The sequence below is a fragment of the Grampus griseus genome (genome assembly GCF_964374135.1).
Source record: "Grampus griseus genome assembly, chromosome: 15".
Taxonomy (NCBI): Eukaryota; Metazoa; Chordata; class Mammalia; order Artiodactyla; family Delphinidae; genus Grampus; species Grampus griseus.
In genome coordinates this window covers 52,626,338-52,645,156 of record NC_139009.1, presented here as the reverse complement: position 1 = coordinate 52,645,156, position 18,819 = coordinate 52,626,338, and the positions used below count along the sequence as shown (strand labels likewise).

The 18,819-nt window shown below is 34.3% G+C and overlaps 1 protein-coding gene across 1 annotated transcript in view; it reads left to right on the top strand.

The window, feature by feature from the left end:
* The window catches only part of WDPCP (WD repeat containing planar cell polarity effector), a gene marked incomplete at its 3' end in the record, with an annotated part of 258,646 nt that overhangs the window by 222,501 nt on the left and 17,326 nt on the right, over window positions 1-18,819 (top strand). The window contains exon 13 of the mRNA XM_082672747.1: window positions 2,295-2,358. Coding sequence (XP_082528873.1) covers window positions 2,295-2,358 — 64 coding nt within the window. The remainder of the gene's footprint in view (window positions 1-2,294; window positions 2,359-18,819) is intronic.

Sequence of the window (18,819 nt, the reverse complement as noted above, 5' to 3'; positions counted from 1 at the left end):
TGAGACTTGTTCAGGGCTCAGTCTACTGAGGGTGATGACCCAGAGTAGTTCTGCCTTTTTTCCCCCCATTTTTGCTCTCTGCTCAGGGATCCTTACTGTAGTTTCAATCAAGGGACTTCGGTTAGTTGGTTATTTTTTTTACTGAGAGTGTGGTACCCTTGGAAATTTCCCTTTTTTTAGAGTCCTGTGTTGTACTTTAACATATATTTTATAAGCAATCTAGTTGGGGAGTGCTCTTTGATATTTTTGGTTGAACATACTGCCGGACGCCAATGCCAACTCTTTCATTTTATCATAATGTTAATCATTACCTCTCACCTAGAATGAAGAGTACCTCCTGACCTGTCCACCTTAATTTCATATTTCCCAATTTCAATTAATCATATATATGGTTGCCAAATTTATGTATCAGTGGACATATTAGACATGTTAAATTTGAGTTTCCTGGAAATAAAGAGTTTGGAGCTCAGGAAATAAATGGATTCTAGAGATTTATGGGTCATTGATATAATTATCAATGCCATAGGAGCGGGTAAGGTTACTGGGGAAAACTTCATGGAGTAGGCAAAGAAAAATTAACTTAAAAAGGAGACTAAGAAGATGAATTCTAAGAATTGAGAAAACAAAGAATGAATCTCCAAATGCAAGGAAAGAGAGGGTTTCAAGGAGGGGAAGTTAATAGGGTCAGATATGGCCAAAAGGGCACACAAGATAAGAACTTATCTTTAAGTCTGGATAATTTATTACTGCTAGAAAAGTTTCATTGGAGTGGCAACAAATGCAAGATGGCAGTGAATGTATGGAAGAGTAGTACAACTTGCTGATCCTCTGTCTTCTTCCTCATTACATCCCATTTCCACTGTATATATAATGAATCATTCAGCTTCCTGGAACAAAAATAAACACAATTTTCTTCTGATCTTCCATAGTTGAAAGGGATTCAAGCAAATACTGGAGATGCTAGTAAGTAGAGCCAGGGAGGAGATGTGATAACAGTAATCAAACACAGCATGGAAATTGTGAAGTGTTTCAGGTTCTGGACCTACCAGCTCATATGGAATAATCATAAGCCTTGTGTGTTTGAATTTTAATTATATTAGCTATTTCACTAATAAATGTATGTACTCTGTCAATAATAATTTATATTCTACATTTCTGACACGTTTTATTTGAAATCTATATTTTTTTAAAATAAATTATTTGTTTATTTTTGACTGCATTGGGTCTTCATTGTTGCATGAGGGCTTTTCTCTAGTTGTGGCACGCAGGGGCTACTCTTCGTTGTAGTGTGCAGGCTTCTCATTGTGGTGGCTTCTCTTGTTGTGGCACATCATTATATTTTATACCATTTTATTTCACAACATAAAACAGAGAACAACTTGGTTATTTATGTTCTTGTTTCTTGAGTCAGAAAGACTGACAGTTATATGTAAGTCTCAACATTTAGACAAAATAAAGATGAACTTTCATTCCAAAATCCTGTGCAAATTGTACGTTCGTGACATGCTTTTCTCTCAGGATTTTAAAATGTCTACAGAGGTAATTAATTTAAACTGAAGTTTGTTCTCATATATTTTAGCCTAAAATTAAACTTTCACAAAGAAAATTCTCAGTTTTACCTCAAGGAAAGATAGGATAAAAGAGTAGAAAAGTAGTATCTTAAAAAAATACTTATCCGAAAAAGAGGGGATATTTGTATACGTATGGCTGATTCACTTTGCTGTACATACAGCAGAAACTGACACGGCAGTGTAAAGCAACTATACTCCCAGAAAAAAAAATCTTAGAAACTATTTATTATTTTTATTTACAACAGAGGAGAACATATTTTTTCCAAACTCACAAATATGAAAGTTTTGTAATAATGCAACATTTGACTTCTTAACTTTTACCTAAGAAACATAAAAGTATAATTATATGATTAATTGCTCTTATCCTGCTATATTCTCCATATCCCCATACTTTTCTCTTACATAACAAAACACAACAAAGTAAAATATAATGAGAAACATTATTTCCTAAGCTATCATTTCTCTACATTCAGCAGCACCTAATCTGGTTATGTTTATCTTTGAAAGTTGCACTGAACACCTCCACAGGGCTGTGTGCCTCAGCTCCTCCTAAGTACTATAAGAGTTCACATAGGGAAGATCCCAGAAGGCAAAGTCCCTCCTGTTTGAGAATATTTTTCGTATCAGAACAAAAACAGTAACACATAAGTAAATTAAACAAACTGATCTCTCCTCTTCTGTAGTTTTGTTCACAACATATAACATTTCTTTTCTACCTTATAGGTACCAGAGATTTGAAAAGGCATTTCTGTTAGCTGTTGACATTGGTGCTCGTGACCTGTTTATGGTGAGTCATTCCCAGAGATGATTTTGTGCCTTCAGTTCTAAGGCTGAGTAAGTTGTCAGCTTTTGTGACCATTAAAAAGGATTAGTGTCATTTGTGCCTTCGACACATGGTGGGAAAGTATTATTCCATCCTGGCTTGCAGCTCTGCCTTCATGAAACTGGTCAATAGCCATCTAGTCTCTTTTGACTTGTTGACATTTTCCTTGCCAGACCCAAAGGGTTTTTTAGTTTTCTAAGAATTTATAATTCTTGAACATTTCTCCTCAGGTACGTTGATGTGAGGGGATGACACCTTTGTTATCTAACAAGCTTAAATGTCTTTCTAATCCATTCTCTAAAGAAGTACAGCTTCAGAAACTAGGACATAGGGCAAAACATGTCCCCTAGATCTTGAATGTGCTCAGTTTGTCCCTTCGATTTTAGTGAGAAGTAACATATTATGAATGTTCTCACTTGTATTTTTAAAGTATCCACAGTGCAAAGTGGATCCAAGAGGATATAAATTCAAATATGCTTTAATCCTCCATTTATTAGCTACGGAACAGTAAAATCAACCAGTTTCTTACAGATCTTTGTGCTCTGTATCAGGTTCTTATTTTATAAGATCTTTCACCACAGCGTCCATTGAGATCAGATAAACAAAGGTGGGGTTCCTGGTTTTCCAGCATATTGTGCTCCACAGAGATTTCACTGTTGTCAATGAAACAACGAAGCAAAAGCTTCTTGAAAACAACAAAAACTTCTGGAAGGCTCTTTTACCTGAATTTTCTGCACAAATGAAGACATTTTGTAGTTTAAATTAAGCTTTGATGCTTTAGATGTTAATATGGGTTCATGACTTTGGAATGAATTTGTTATTTAAATTCTAATTTTGCATCATTCAGTTAAATTGTGCTTTCATTGATCATACTTCACATGTATGCGCCTTTTGTTGGTCATCTGTATTTTATTAGGTCATTGATCAGGCATATTAGTATATGAAGGGAACATTTTATTATTTTCACCAAAGTCTATGCATGCAGACATCACAGTGTCAGAAATTTAATTACAACACCTTTTAGATTTTCTGACCCCAATGACTTTCACTCTTTATCTCCACCTTCTCACCTCTGACACTACTCACAAGTAAAGGTAGATTTTCTTCATATATCTTTATTTTTTTTATGTCTATAGTCCCAGTCTTTTTTCTAGCAAAGAAAAGAACTGAAGAGATGAGTATTTAAATATTTAGTGTCTGGTAAACTTTCTTTCTCAATGTATTATTATATTGCTCTGTAATTTTTGCTTCTTTGGCTATTAATTAATAAATAATCATCAAAGCCATCTTATAAATTTTTTTCAAATCATATCTGTTTCAGCATTTAGTCTCAGTTAGGCAGTAACAATATAAAGAAAGTCTCCATGTTAGTTTAAAGCCAAATAGGCTTTCTGCTGATAGGCTAACCCTAACCCTAACCCATAAGGATATTTACTAGTAAAAGGTAAAAACCTAAAATAAGGGAATGAGAGAAATAGTTTTACTTTCCTTTTTATTTGTAAAAGTGAACAATCAAAATGCTACATCCTTATTCTTCCTATGTAACTTTGCTTATTTATAGCCCAAGATTTGCCTTAAGGAAGCATTAAGAGCCTTAAGAGAGCATTAAGTCCTTAAACAAAGCTCCATTTAAGCTCATGATTCTACTATATACATTTGAAGCTCCATATTGAAATTGTCTAAAGAATTTATCATGTTTTCTAATAGATCACATGTTAGTATTTAAATTATCATCTAGCCTATATACTGAGAAATATTACCTCTTTGAATTTAAAAGTTTTTAAAATAGGATTATTCCTACATGTAAATTATCTTCTCTCACCAAGATATCTCTTCCTTAAAGAATAAAAATATGACCACATTGAATGCAAAGGGGTCACCAAAAAAGCATAATGGTTAACCTGAGAATATTCTTTTTGCATTAGCATCTATCAGAGATAGAAGGATAAAAGACATATAGCATGATATCAATAGGCCTTGAATATTAAAAAGTCAGTATGTGGGTACTGGACCTGAGGAAATGGGCCAGAAAGGACCTCTTTGTCTGCTTTACACTGTAGCCTAAGTGAACATCTTCTAAAATTAGGGTCAGCAACCTATGGCCTGCCAGCCAAATCTAGCCCCAAAATGGCTTTTTACAGTTTTAAATCGCTGAAAAAAATCAAAAAAAAAATAGTATCAAAACACTTTAAAATATATGATATTAAAAATACATGATAGTGAAATTCAAATTTCAGTGTCCATAAGTGAAATGTTACTGGAACACAGCCAAACTGATTTATGTAATGTGTATGACTGCTTTACTCTATGATGGTAGAGTTGAGTGGTTGCAAGAGACTATATAGCTTGTAAAGCCTAAAATATTTCTATCTGGTGTTTTACAAAAAAAGTTTGCAGACCCCTTGTCAAAAAAATCATAATTTATAATTTCACTCCTCTATTTAAAACCCTTTAGCAGCTTCTCGTCACCTTTGGGATAAATTCTAACTCCTTAATATGGCAGCTAAGGTCCCTCCATTCTCATCTCTCTGCTTTCCAGCTACATCAGCTTTCTTTCAGTTCTGGGAAATGTACTCTACTCCTTATTATATCCAGACCATGTTAAGGAGTTTGGGTTTATCCTTACCCCAAATCAGCAAGGTGTAATGGGAAGGTGTAATGGTAGATACATGGAATTTGGGTCATAAGTTGTCTTCAAGATCAGTAACTTTTGAGTTTTTTAAAATGTATATAAATGACGATAATAATATAGTACCTACCCATAGGTTGGGTTTTTTAATTGAATAAAAGCATCTTTGAATTCTGTAGTGCTTTATAATTTTTAAGTTTCACACAGATGATTTCATGTAATCCTATAATAACCCTTTGTTTCCCTTCACTCCTATATTGCCCCTCCCTATTTCCCTCTCCCCACTGGTAACCACTAGTTTGTTCTCTATAAGTCTGCTTCTTTTTTATTATATTCACTAGTTTGTTGTATTTTTTAGATTCCACATATAAATGATATCATACAGAATTTGTCTTTCTCTGACTTATTTCACTTAGCATAATGTCCTCCAAGTCCATCCATATTGCTGCAAATGGCAAAGTTTCATTCTTATTTATGGCTGAGTAGTATTCCAAGGTATATATATAAGACACCTTCTTTATCCATTCAACTGTTGATGGAAACTTAGGTTGCTTCCATACCTTGGCAATTATAAATAATGCTGCTATGAACATTAAGGTGCATGTATCTTCTTTGACTTAGTGGTTTTGGGGTTTTTTTCGGATATATATCCAGGAGTGGAATTGCTGGTAGTTCTATTTTAAGTTTTTTGAGGAAACCCCATACTGTTTTTCACAGTGGCTGTACCAATTTATGTTCTCAACAACAGTGTATGATGGTTCCCTTTTCTCCACATCCTCACCAACATATGTTGTGGTCTTTTTGATGATAGCCATTCTGACGGGTGTGAGGTGGTATCTCATTGTGGTTTTGATTTGCATTTCCCTGATGATTAGTGATGTTGAGCATCTTTTCATGTGCCTGTTGGCCAACTGCATGTCCTCATTTGAAAAACCTGGCTATTCAGTTCTGCCCATTTTGTAATTAGGTTGTTTGTTTTTTTTGATGTTGAGTTGTATGAGCTTTTTATATATTATGAATATTAACCCCTTATTGGTCACATCATTTGCAAATATTTTCTCCCATTTAGTAGGTTATCTTTTCACTTTTGTGGATGGTTTCGTTTGCTGTGCAAAAGCTTTTAAGTTTAATTAGGTCTCACTTGTTTATTTTTGCTTTTGTTTCCTTTCCTTTTAGGAGATGGATCCAAAAATATATTGCCACGATTTAAGTATTCTGCCTGTTTTCCTCTAGGAGTTTTATAGTATCTGGTCTCACATTTATGTCTTTAATCCATTTTGAGATTGTTTTTGAATCTTAATGGAGATACTGTATTGGAAGTACTTTGTAAACTAGGAAGTACTAAACAGATATTATGTGTCATTACTATTAAGAGAGAGCAACAGTTGTTTTTACATGCCAGTTGCAAGAAATAATGAAGACCTGAAACGGCCTGAATTACATGAATATAAAAGAGAAGATATTTTGTAAGCAAAATCAATATGATTCAGTAAGCCCTTAGATGAAAATGAACTATTTAGATTATGAGTAAATAATAATATAATAAAAACAATACCATAAAATATAAAGAACAAAGTAAAAAAAAAATCACTTGAAATTTTCTTATCCAGAAATGAACATCCTTTAAAATACCTCTATAAGTATACACACTTACTAAATTTTTTATTTATAACTAGTTTTTTTTTCATTCATCAATGTTATAGTGACAGTTTTCCATAAAAATAAATATAGACCTATATCACTACTTTAATGGTTACATTGTATTCCATTTTATGGGTGGTACTGACATAAAAGCAGGCATATAGACCAGTGGAACGGAATAGAGAGCCTAGAAGTAAACCCATGAATATACTGTCGACTGCTCTTTGACAGGGGCACCAAGAACACACAATGGGGAGAGGATAGTCTCTTCAGTAAATGGTGGTGGGAAAACTGGATATCTACATGCAAAAGAATGGAACTGGGCCCACTCACAAAAATTACCTTATACCACTCACAAAAATTAACTCAAAATGGGTTAAAGACTTACATGTAATACCTGAAAACACAAAACTCCTAGAAGAAAACATTGAGAAAAAGCCACTTGACACTGGTCTTGGCAGTAATTTCTTGGATAAGACACCAAAAGCAAAGGCAAAAAAAGATAAAATAAATAAGTAGGACTACATCAAACCAAAAAGCTTCTGCCCAGCAAAGGAAACAAACAAGAAAAAGAAAAGGCAGTCTATGGAATGGGAGAAAATATTTGCAAATCATATATCTGATCTGGAGTAAATATCCAAAATACGTAATGAACTCATACAACTCAATACCAAAATTCAAATAATGCAATTTAAAAATGTGCAAAGGACCTGAAGAGATATTTTTCCAAAGAAGACATACAAATGGCCAACAGATACAGCAGTCGTCAGGGAAACGCAAATCAAAACCACAGTGAGCTATCACCTCACACCTGTTAGGATGGCTTTTTTCAAAAAAGACATAAGATCAAAAAATGTTGGCAAGGATGTGGAGAAAAGGGAACCCTTGTACTGTTGGTGGGACTGTAAATTGATACAGCCATTATGGAAAACAATATGGAAGTTCCTCAAAAAATTAAAAATAGAACTACCATATGATCCAGTATTCCCACTTCTGGGTACATATCCAGAGGTAACAAAATCAATATCTTAAAGAGATATATGTACTTCCATGTCCACTGCAGCATTACTCACAAGAGCCAAAATCTGGAAGCAAGTTATATGTCCACTGACATGAGTGGATGAAGAAAATATAATACATAGAAAGATATATATATATATATATATATATATACACACACACACACATACATATATATACACATACACACACACACACACACACAGACTATGGAATATTGTTCAGCCAAAATATGAAGGAAATCTTGCCATTTTCTATAACATGGATGAACCTGGAGGGCATTATGCTAAGTGAAATAAGCCAGATAGAGAAAGACAAATACTGTGTGGTATCAGTTATATCTGGAATCTTAAAAAGAAAAATCTGATTTCATAGAAATAAAGAGCAGAAGGGTAATTGCTAGAGGCTAGTTAGTGCTCTTTGTGTACTGTTTTTAAAATCTTTTATTATCCCAAGGTCTTGAAAATATTCTCCTTTTTTAATCTTCTAAAAGTTTTATTATTTTAATGTTAACAATCAAACCTATGATCCACCTAGGTATGGCTCAAAGTTAATTTCTGTCACATATACACACACACACACACACACACACACACACACATACACATATCCAGTTGACCTATGACTGTTTATTAACAAGACTGTCCTTTGCTTAGTGCTTTACATGGCCACCTTTGTCATAAATCAGGTTCCCATATATACGTTTAGGTCTGTATCCCTGTACCAAGACCAGTCTTAATTATTGTCCTTTTTAAGTATTTATATCCAGTAGCATAAGTCTTCCAACTTTGTTTAAATGTGTTGTTCTTATTCTAACTTCTTGTGATAGATGCTTAAATCATGGATTTTTTTAGGCTTTATTTTCCAATGTATGCATTCAAGGGGATAATTTCCATTCAAGCATAGCTTTGTGTTCTGACACTTTATGTCATATTTTTCATTATCATTCAGCTCAAAATATTTCTAACATTTCTGTTGTGAATTCTTCTTTGCCCATGGTTTCTTTAAATTTCAACTAATTTCAAACAACACACACACACACACACCCCTTAACCTACTGTATTATGTCAACCCTTTGAAATTTGTTGAAACTTTCTTTATGGCTCATTATATGGTCAATAGTGAAGTTTCCATGTTCATTGAGAAGAATATGTACTCTACAGTTTACAGTTCTTGGGTACAGTATTCTATATAAAATCAAGTTTGTTAGTCATGTTGTTCAATTCTTCTATATCTTCACTCAGACTGATGTATTAAAAATTTCCACTGTGATTGTGGTTCTGTTTGCCTTTTTTGTTATTTTATTTGTTTTAAGGCTGTGTAGTTAGGTGCATGCCAGTTTAGAACTGTTATATTTTCTTGGTATATTGCACCTTTATCATTATAAAACATTCTTCTATTTTCTAGAAATGTTTGCCTTAAAACCTACTTCATATCTCAAAGTATACCTAAACCAGCTTTATTTTGGTTTGTGTTTACTTATATCCTTCATATATCATAATCCATGTTTCCTTATATTTAAGTTGTATCTCTTGTAAGCAATATAGAGTTGGATATTTATAATCAACTCTCACAAGCTGTGTCTTTTAATGGGAATATTTAATTGAAGTATAACATAAATAATAGTACAACTGTTTCTTTTCTGTATGTCCGACTTATTCTATGTCCTTTAACCATCCTTGGCCTTCTTAGTATTAACTATATTCCATTCTTCTCTTTCATTAGTGTATTTTTTTCCTCTTGACTAATGTCTTTTTGGTAGACCTTTTTGTTGTTGCTGTTGTTTGGGGGTCATTTACTCTTATCTCTTTCCTTTTTTAAATTGAATTTTGGACATAAGATATTTAAAATTTAGTGATAATTTGAGGCTGTATATGATGTTATTTTCCTCCAGAAAGAATTTATTTTTGTTTCTGGCAAATAATTAGGGTAAAGGTTAAACAACATTTTAATCTATTCTGGAGTTGAATTTATTTGAAGCTGAATTTCAGTCTGAGAGGTGGTTTATTTCCACTTTATATTTATCAAGAATGTAGCCCTTCAGGAGTCCCAGCTGAAAGCTCTGCCTCAGCAATCTCTGAAGTATAACTTTGTACTTTTAGCCCAGTACCTGAAACTCTACCTAAAGCTCTGTGCAGTTTCTCAACTTTTCAAACACTACTTTCTGTGCATTTTCTCAGGCTCTTGGCCACCAATTACAAATTGGCAAATGCTTTGAAAGCAAAAGCAGCACCAAATATCAGGCTTACACCTCTCTGGGCTTTGCTTCTGTGTAGGAACTTGGGTCTTTCAGATACTCACTGTCTTGGTAGGTCTCCAGTGTCTTCAAACAGAATTTCAGAAATTATTTTATCCAGCTGTTCTAGTCATTCTCAGTAAGAGTATTCTCTTTTATATCCTTATCTGGATAACTGGAATCAGAAGTTCTGCAGTATATTTTTGGAAGGTGAGTGAAGTGTTAAACTTGGCACTAGCTGCTTTCCAATTCTGTATAACTCCCTGCAGTGTGCTATTATGTTTGAACTATTAATCACTAAGAGCCTTAAATGTGACAAATTCTACTTTTAAGCATAACATGTCATCAGTTTTATGCCCCAAATGGATCAAATGAAATTTTATAAAATACTGCATACTAGGGCTTATCACTCAATTAAAGTAAAAGAACTAAAGAGAAGAACCTAATTTTTTCCTATTTTAACTCATTTTCAAGAAAGTAAAAAAAAAAAATTACAGCTCTTCAAGTTCAAGAATTGTTTTAATCTTGTAGGATTAATAATGCAAGTCTCTCCTTTGATAACAGTAGGAGATATTTGTGATTATGCCTGCTTAAATTTATAGTCTGTCTTGCTTGAGGGCATGCAAGTGCTTTATGATTATCAGGAACAAAATCATTACAGCTCAAAAAATTAAAGAAGTTAACTTTTCTTAATCATCTGCAAAATGCCAGGCATTATGCCAGAGGCTTTGCATGTTATCTTATTTAATTTTCATAATAATCCTAACCAACAGAATTATTATACCTATTTTATAGTTGACAAAACTGATAAGGAAAACTGAAAATCGTGATTCAAACTCAGATGTGTTTGACTCTAAACTCCATGTCATTTCCAATTATACCAAACTGCTCATATAAACAAAAGATTTGGAAGTTCTACAAAAGTTAGCAATTTGTGACTTGGTAACTACCCATAACTAAGTCTAAGAAAGCTATTGTTTCCCTTTTATTTTTTATGAAAATGCACAAAGATTTCAGTAAGACTGCTTATTGTAGAATGACAATCTACGTGATAATCTGATCTTGCTTGAACGATTTACAGAACCCCAGCTTATTGGGGAGATGATTCATCCAAATTAAGTGCTCTTAAAGTTTGTCTGTAGTAAAAGGGAAGCGTCTGTTGTGTGCAGTGAATATGAAAAGGATCACAGAAAAGTAGCACCAATTGCCTATTTCCCTATTTTCTCATTCATGTCTCCAGGAAAGAACACTTTCACATGTTTAGGCATGATTTTCTTTCAGGTAGATGTGGTTTATGCTAGTCATCATATTGACAGATCTTCCAGAACCATGAATCTACTCTTTGAGAACCCATCTGCATCTTGGGAGACACAAAGAAGAGTTGTATCTTAGAGTGTCATGTGAACTGGACAGGTGTAACACTTTTTGTGTCCATCCCCAATCTCTTGTCCTTTAGAAAAGCATCAGCTTCTCATTGGTCCCTATAGTTCAAGGCTGTTTCTTACTAAAACCCAAACAAAGAGAAATCATGATGTAATTAATATTGGCTCAACTGTTTTAAAATATTACTGGTGAGGTAAGGGAAGGGGGAATCTTCCACTTCCAGCCAATGGAGACATTGGTTTTCAGACCTGCCCTCCTACTGTTAAACTGGACAAAATATATGAGACAACTGTATTTAGGCAGTGGACAATAAGGACAGCAGGACCATGATTCCTCAAAAAATGGAGAATACACAGATGAGCCCTGTATACAACTTCCAGAGCAGAGACCAGTGATATCACTCAGCTGAAGAGCCAGAGATAAAGAGTTCAGAATTCAGGGATGATGAGGGGTCTAGAATTTGTGGGGCAAGATACCAGAAAGGGAGAATCTGTGTGAAGAGTGGGGACCCAGAAGTCTTCATGGTGGTTCCCTTTGGGTCCTTGATGGGAGAGTAGGCTGCAAGTAGACAAGGCCTATCAAAGAGCCTCTGCTGTGACAATGAGAGTGAATAGAGAGGCTGCAGAGTGCTGAGACATGCGTTAATTCTGGTTCAGCCAAAGTGAAGCAACCTCATTGAGCATTTATATGAAACCTCAGAAATGCCATGCTTTAAGAATAAGGACCACATACTATTTACAAAACTGAAATAGATCTGCCTTTAAATATCATAAAACCAATTTGACAGGATCAAAAGAATCTACCGCATATTTAGTGCCTTGCTGGTACAAAACTCAATATCCTTTAAAGAAGGACAGTATAATCCAAACTCCCTGAAATGTGATATCCACAATGTCAAGCATAAACAATGTCGCACATTACTAGGTGTGTGAAGAAGCAGGGAAATGTGATGTATTATGAAGAGAAAGAGAAGCTAATAGTAACAGACCCTGAGATGACCCAGATGTTGAAATGAGCAGACAAGCACTTTGGAGCAGCTATTATAAATATGTTCAAGGATTTTAAAAGAAAAGAAGAACATAATGACTGAATATATAGGGATTCTTAGCAGAGACATAGAAACTATTAAAAACCATGGGGGGAAGAATTCTAGAGATGAAAAGTATGAAATCTGAAATCAAAAATTCTACTTAGAAAAATAATAGACACTGTATAATAAAGGATCAGTGACTTAGGATTAGTGAGGATAGTTCAATAGAGATCATCTAATTTGAATAAAAGAAAGAAAAATATTGCAAAAAATGAACAAGAACTAACATGTGAGACGAAGTCAAGTGCTCTAAAATACATGTAATTGGTGGAAAACATCAGTCTACAGATCGAAGATGCTCAGTGAACTCCAGATAGAAGAAAGCTTTACCCAGGCACACAACATCTTTGCACAGCATATCCAGACTATTGAAACCAATGATGAAGAGAAAAGTCTTTAAAATACCCAGAAAAAAAAATTACGTAAAATGATCAGCAACTAATAGGAATTATCGCTGACTTCTCATCAGAAGCAATGATACCAAAAGATAATGGAACAACACCTTTAATGTACTGAAAAAATCAAAACTCTCAACACAAAATTTTATATCGAGTGAAAATTACCATAAAATGAGAATGAAATAAAGACACTTTTGAATAAATGAAAGCTGAGACAACTCAGCACAAACAGACCTGCACCATAAGAAAAATTAAAGGATATTCTTCAGGCAGAACAAATATGATGCCAAATGTGGATATACATAAAAGAATAAAGAGCTCTGGAAATGGTAAACATGGATTAATCATAAAAGTATTTTTTCCTCGTGCCAAAATTTCTTTAAAAGATAACTGTTTAGAGGAAAAATACCAACAATACATTGTGGTGTTTATAACCTATGTAGATATGAAATGAATGACACTAACATCACGGGGGTTTGGGATAAATGAAATTATACTGCTGTAACGTTCATACCTTTTACCTGAAGTGGTATAATATTAATTCTAAGTAGACTGTGATAGATTAAGATTGCGTATTGTAGTGCTGAAAGGATTTTCTTAAAAATTTAAATAGATATGCAACTTTAAAAAGTCAATAGAGGAAATTTAAAAATACATAAAAAATACTCAACCCAAAAGAGGGGAGTACAGGAGAACAAACAGAAAACAAATAAGCAAGATGGTATACTTAAACCCAAACATTTATAATTACATTAAATTCAAATTAACTGCACACTACAATTAAAAAGCAGAGATTGAATTTTTTTTCTAGTCCAAGATTGTGTAACTGGATAAAAAGCAAGACCTAATTATATTCTGTGTATAAGAGAAACACTTCAGTTATTATGACACAATAAATTGAAATTAAAAAGATGTACCATGCAAACAGTAAGGTATCAGACAAATTAGACTTCAGGACAAAGGAAGTATTACTAGAGACAAAGAAGGACACTTGTGATAATGAAAGTTCAGCAGAAAGACATAATTCTAAATGTTTATGTACAAAATAACTGAGTTTCAAATATGTGAAGCAAAAGCTGACAGCAAAAAAGAGGAATAGACAAATGTAGTAATTCACAGAACAAGTGGTTAAAAAAAAAAAAAAATCCATAAAGATTAGTGAACCTTTTAACCAACTTAATTAACCCTGACAGTTTTTGAATCCACATCCAACAACTTTAGAATGCACGTTCTTTTCAAGTGTATGTGGAATATTCACTAAACATAGACTATCTGCTGGTCCATAAAATAAGGCACAATACACTTTAGTAGACTGAAATATGACACCAAAGGAATTAAATTACAAGTCAATAACATTCATATATCTACAGTTCCCAACTATTTGCATATTAAACGGCGCTTCTCTGAAAGTCTCATGGATCAAAGAAATCACAAGAGAAACTTGGAAATATTTTTAATTGAATTTAAATTAACATATCAAAATGTTATGAACATTTGTTCATAACAAAATGTTATGAACATATCAAAATGTATGGGATGATTATACAGGCGTACCTCATTATATTGCGCCTCCACTTTATTGTGCTTTACAGATACTGCATGTTTTACAAATTAAAAGTTTGTTGCAACCCTACCTCAGGCAAGTCTATCACACACACCATTTTTCCAACAGCATTTGCTCATTTCATGGCTTTGTGTCACATTTTGGTAATTCTTGCAATGTTTCAAACTTTTTCATTATTATTATATTTGTTATGGTGATATGTGAACAGTAATTTTTGATGTTACTACCACAACTCACTGAAGATTCAGATGATGGTTAGCATTTTCTTTTTTAGCAGTAAAGCATTTTAAAATTAAGGTATGTACAATGTTTTTTAAGACCTAATGTTACTGCACACTCAATAGACTACAGTATGGTGTAAACATAAATTTTATATGCAGCAGGAAACCAAAACATTCTTGTGACTTGCTTTATTGTAATATTCACTTTATTGCAGTGGTCTGGAGCTGAACCCACAATATCTCCAGAGTATACCTGTAATCCATTATATAAAATGAGGCACCCTGACTCCATACTGATACAAGTAAGTACACAAATAAAGAAAGCCATTTAATAAATATAAAAGGAATGATAAAATGAAAAAAAAATCACAATTTGGCAAACATCATAGTAATAGTTGAATAAGGCAACAGTCATTAATGAATGCTGTAACTGTGAGAGAAAGTTTCTTGAGATACAGGATATTATTTACATAGTCTCAAAATATTTCCCCACAAAATATGTATTATTTACAAAAGGAAAAAGTTACTTTACAGTGGAGAAGGCTGGTAGACACCATGTTAATCAAATGATCAAAATGGAGCAAATAAAAATAATTTGCTACCTTATATATTGTTATAAGAACACAACAGCCCTTCTGTGGCTTTCCTGCAAAAAAAAGTGCAAAATCTGGATCTAATCATGAGGAAATACCAATTGAACCCAAATTAAGGGACATTCTAATAACTAGCCTATACTCTTCAAAAATTCCAAGTTCACATCAGTGAAAAGACTGAACTATTTTATACTAAATAAGGAGACTAAAGATACATACCAACTAAATCTATCAAGAAACGGATCTGTGTGCTGTGAACTGTTACTGGAACAATTGGTGAAATTTCAGTGATTAAGTGGGAGTAATGTTATCTATGTTAATTTCATGATTTGATTGTGGTTATGTAGGAGAATATCCAAATTTATAGGAAATAAACACTAATGTATTCAAGAGTGTGTTGGCAACTTAGTCTCCAATAATTCAGAAAAAAAAAGATCTTTGTACTGTACTTGAAACTTTTCTAAACTGAGAATATTTTAAATTTTCACTATTGTCACAGCTCTAGACATTGTTTCTCTAAGTAGAAGCTGTGTGGTTTTGAAGTCTATTTTTGTTGGTCACAGAAATACTTTTAATTCTGTGTCTTTGGGACCTTATTCTGCTTTTCAAAATTCAAGTGACCTCTCCAACTTAATTATTACTGTGGCATAAAAGACAGTCATTTACTACCCAAGATTGATTCTCTGGCCCCAAATGGATGGCATGAGGATGACTGTGCCTTCTGAACTTTCTCATGTTGACATCCCTAATTACCTTGGCCATTGGCACAGGACCAGTTGGAATGTCAAGTGTGTGCTGTTTGATAATGCTATAAAAAGACCTATAGCTGCTGCTCTCCAGCCATCTGTGCCTTCCCTTGGCATGATACTATTGCGTAGTTTGTCTTCCGTTGGCATTATTTCTATAGCGTGGCTTACATCTGCCACTCCTAGGCACTTAATTGGTGATCAAGTTGACATAAAATAGCTTCTTTGGCACTGTTTTTATTTAGAAGAGTTTTATACCTGTAAACTTCTGAAGCAAGAATTGACATTTACTATATACATTATAATTATATACAATATTATGAACATAGAATTTTCTGACCTCTATTGACTCAAACCTGTCTTGGATTTCCAAGTTCAAATTTTCCCAGTCAGAAGTCTCTACTCTGAAGAATTAATCTATAAATGAAATGTACCTCTTCTGTTTTAAGACACTGGATTGAGTGTATACATCAACTTCTCCCTCCTGTGCCACATCTCTATAAATGATGGAACATATGTGTGTGTGGTTAAAATTTATAACTGGAATTCAAATCAAGAATACATAAGAGAACGGAAGCTGTGAGGAATCCACTGAAAACTGTAAAACACACAAAATAAGATTGAAAAAAGAAAGCAGAAACCTAAATGTCCAGATAAGATGGCTCCCAAAGTTGAAAGAAGCACCAAAAGTTCTCCATGCCCTGGGAAAGGGGATACTAGGAATCAGAAAAATGTTCCTGGGATAGCAAGGGTGAATAATCAGGTTGTAGCAAGGTGGGTGAGTGGAGAAGTCAAAGTAAGTAAATACTGATAAACCCCAGGTATTGTTAGAAAAATAAGGTGATGTGAGTATGTTAAGAATTTAAGAATATTCACCAGAAAAATATGAAGGGTGATTTTATGAACTGAATTGTGTCCCCCTGTCTTTCCAAATTGATATGTGGAAGCTGTAACCCCTAATGTGACTGTATTTGGAAGTGAGGCCTTTAAAGATACAGTTAAGGTTAAGTGAGGTCGTGGAGGTGGAGCCCTAATCCAATATGACTGGTGTATTTGTAAGAAGAGGAAGAGACGACAGGGATGCATGTGCACAGAGGCAAATCCAGCAAGAAGGTGGTCACCTGCAAGCCAATGAGAGAGGCCTCAGGAGAAACCAAACCTGTCAGCAGCTTCGTCTTGAACTTCCAGCCTCCTGAACTGTGAGAAAATAGTATTTCTCTTGTTTAATGTGCCCAGACTTTGGTATTTTCTTATGGCAGCCCTAACAGACCAATACAAATGGCGTAACTTTAGAATCAGTAAATAAAAACACAAAAAAGAAGACTTGATAAATTATTACAGAACAAATAGGAAATAATCAAAAGGAAATAAATAAGGGTGTGGCAAATAGAAAGTAAAAAATAAGCTGGCAAGAATGTCTAAGCATCAGTAATTATAATGTCAATGAATTAAATTCACCTACTGAAAATCAGAGACCACAAAATTGGATTTTTAAATATCCAGGCATGTGCTGCATATATAAAACACTCCAAACCCAAAATAACATGGTTCAAATGGAAAAATATATATAATAAATGCTTCCAAAACCAACTGTCAGAAGAAAATATCTGAAGACAAAAGTATTAAAAGGGAAAAAGAAGGTGAGGCACTTTTAAAGCATGTGCTCAAATCCTTTGATACTCTTTTTTTTTTTTTAATTTATTTATTTATTTTTGGCTGTGTTGGGTCTTCGTTTCTGTGCGAGGGCTTTCTCTAGTTGTGGCAAGCGGGGGCCACTCACTATTGCGGTCTCTCGTTGCGGAGCACAGGCTCCAGACGCGCAGGCTCAGTAGTTGTGGCTCACGGGCCCAGCCGCTCTGCGGCATGTGGGATCCTCCCAGACCATGCCTCAAACCGGTGTCCCCTGCATTGGCAGGCAGATTCTCAACCACTGTGCCACCAGGGAAGCCCCAGATACTCCTCTTTTCGAAAGGTGGTGCCTTATCCTCTCATCCCCTTGAATGTGATCTGGACGTAGTAACTAACTTCAGCTATGAAGTGTGACTTCTGAAACTAGGTAATAAAATGTGTTGTGGCTTCCTTTTTGCCCCTTTCTCTCTGATCACTTGCTCTGGGGGAAGCTAGCTGCCATGTCATGAGGACATTCAAGCAGCCCTATGGAGAGGCCTATGCAGTGAGATACAGATGCGTCTGATAAATGGCCGGTAAGGAACTGCATTTGCCAGCCATGTGAATGAGCCATCTAGAAGCAGGGCCTTCATACACAAACTTTCAGATGACTGCTCCTCTGGCCAACATCTTGACTGTAACCTCATGAGAGACCCTGAGTCCAAATTGCCCAGTTAAGTCTTCTTGGATTCCTGACCCTCAGAAATTATGGTATAATTGATGTTTATTGTTTTAAGCTACTAACTTTGGGGGTAATTTGTTGTGCAGCAATTGATAACTAATAGGGAGAGATCCTTTATAATAACATAGTTGATAATCATAGAAATAATCCATCAAATAGAGATAGCACTATTCATTTAACTACAGAGCTCCAAAATATATTCTAAAAAAAAAAAACCTTCAAGGAAAAGTTGAAAAATCCACAAAGTGCAGGATGTTAGCACACCCTTCTCTGAAAACCATACACTGAGAAGGAAAAAGACAGTAAGGATATTAAGGATTTTAAGAACATAATTAGAAAACTTGACCTAATGAAGATATGTTTAATAAACATATTATTAAACATATTAAAGAATGCATATTATTAATAAAGTCATTTTAAATAATCATATCTAAGCCACCAAGGAAATATCAACATATTCCACATATTTCTACCACAGAAATCATATTCAGTGACTTCTGTGCAGTAAAAGTAAAAACTAACTATAAAAAGATCACCCCAGGACTTCCCTGGTG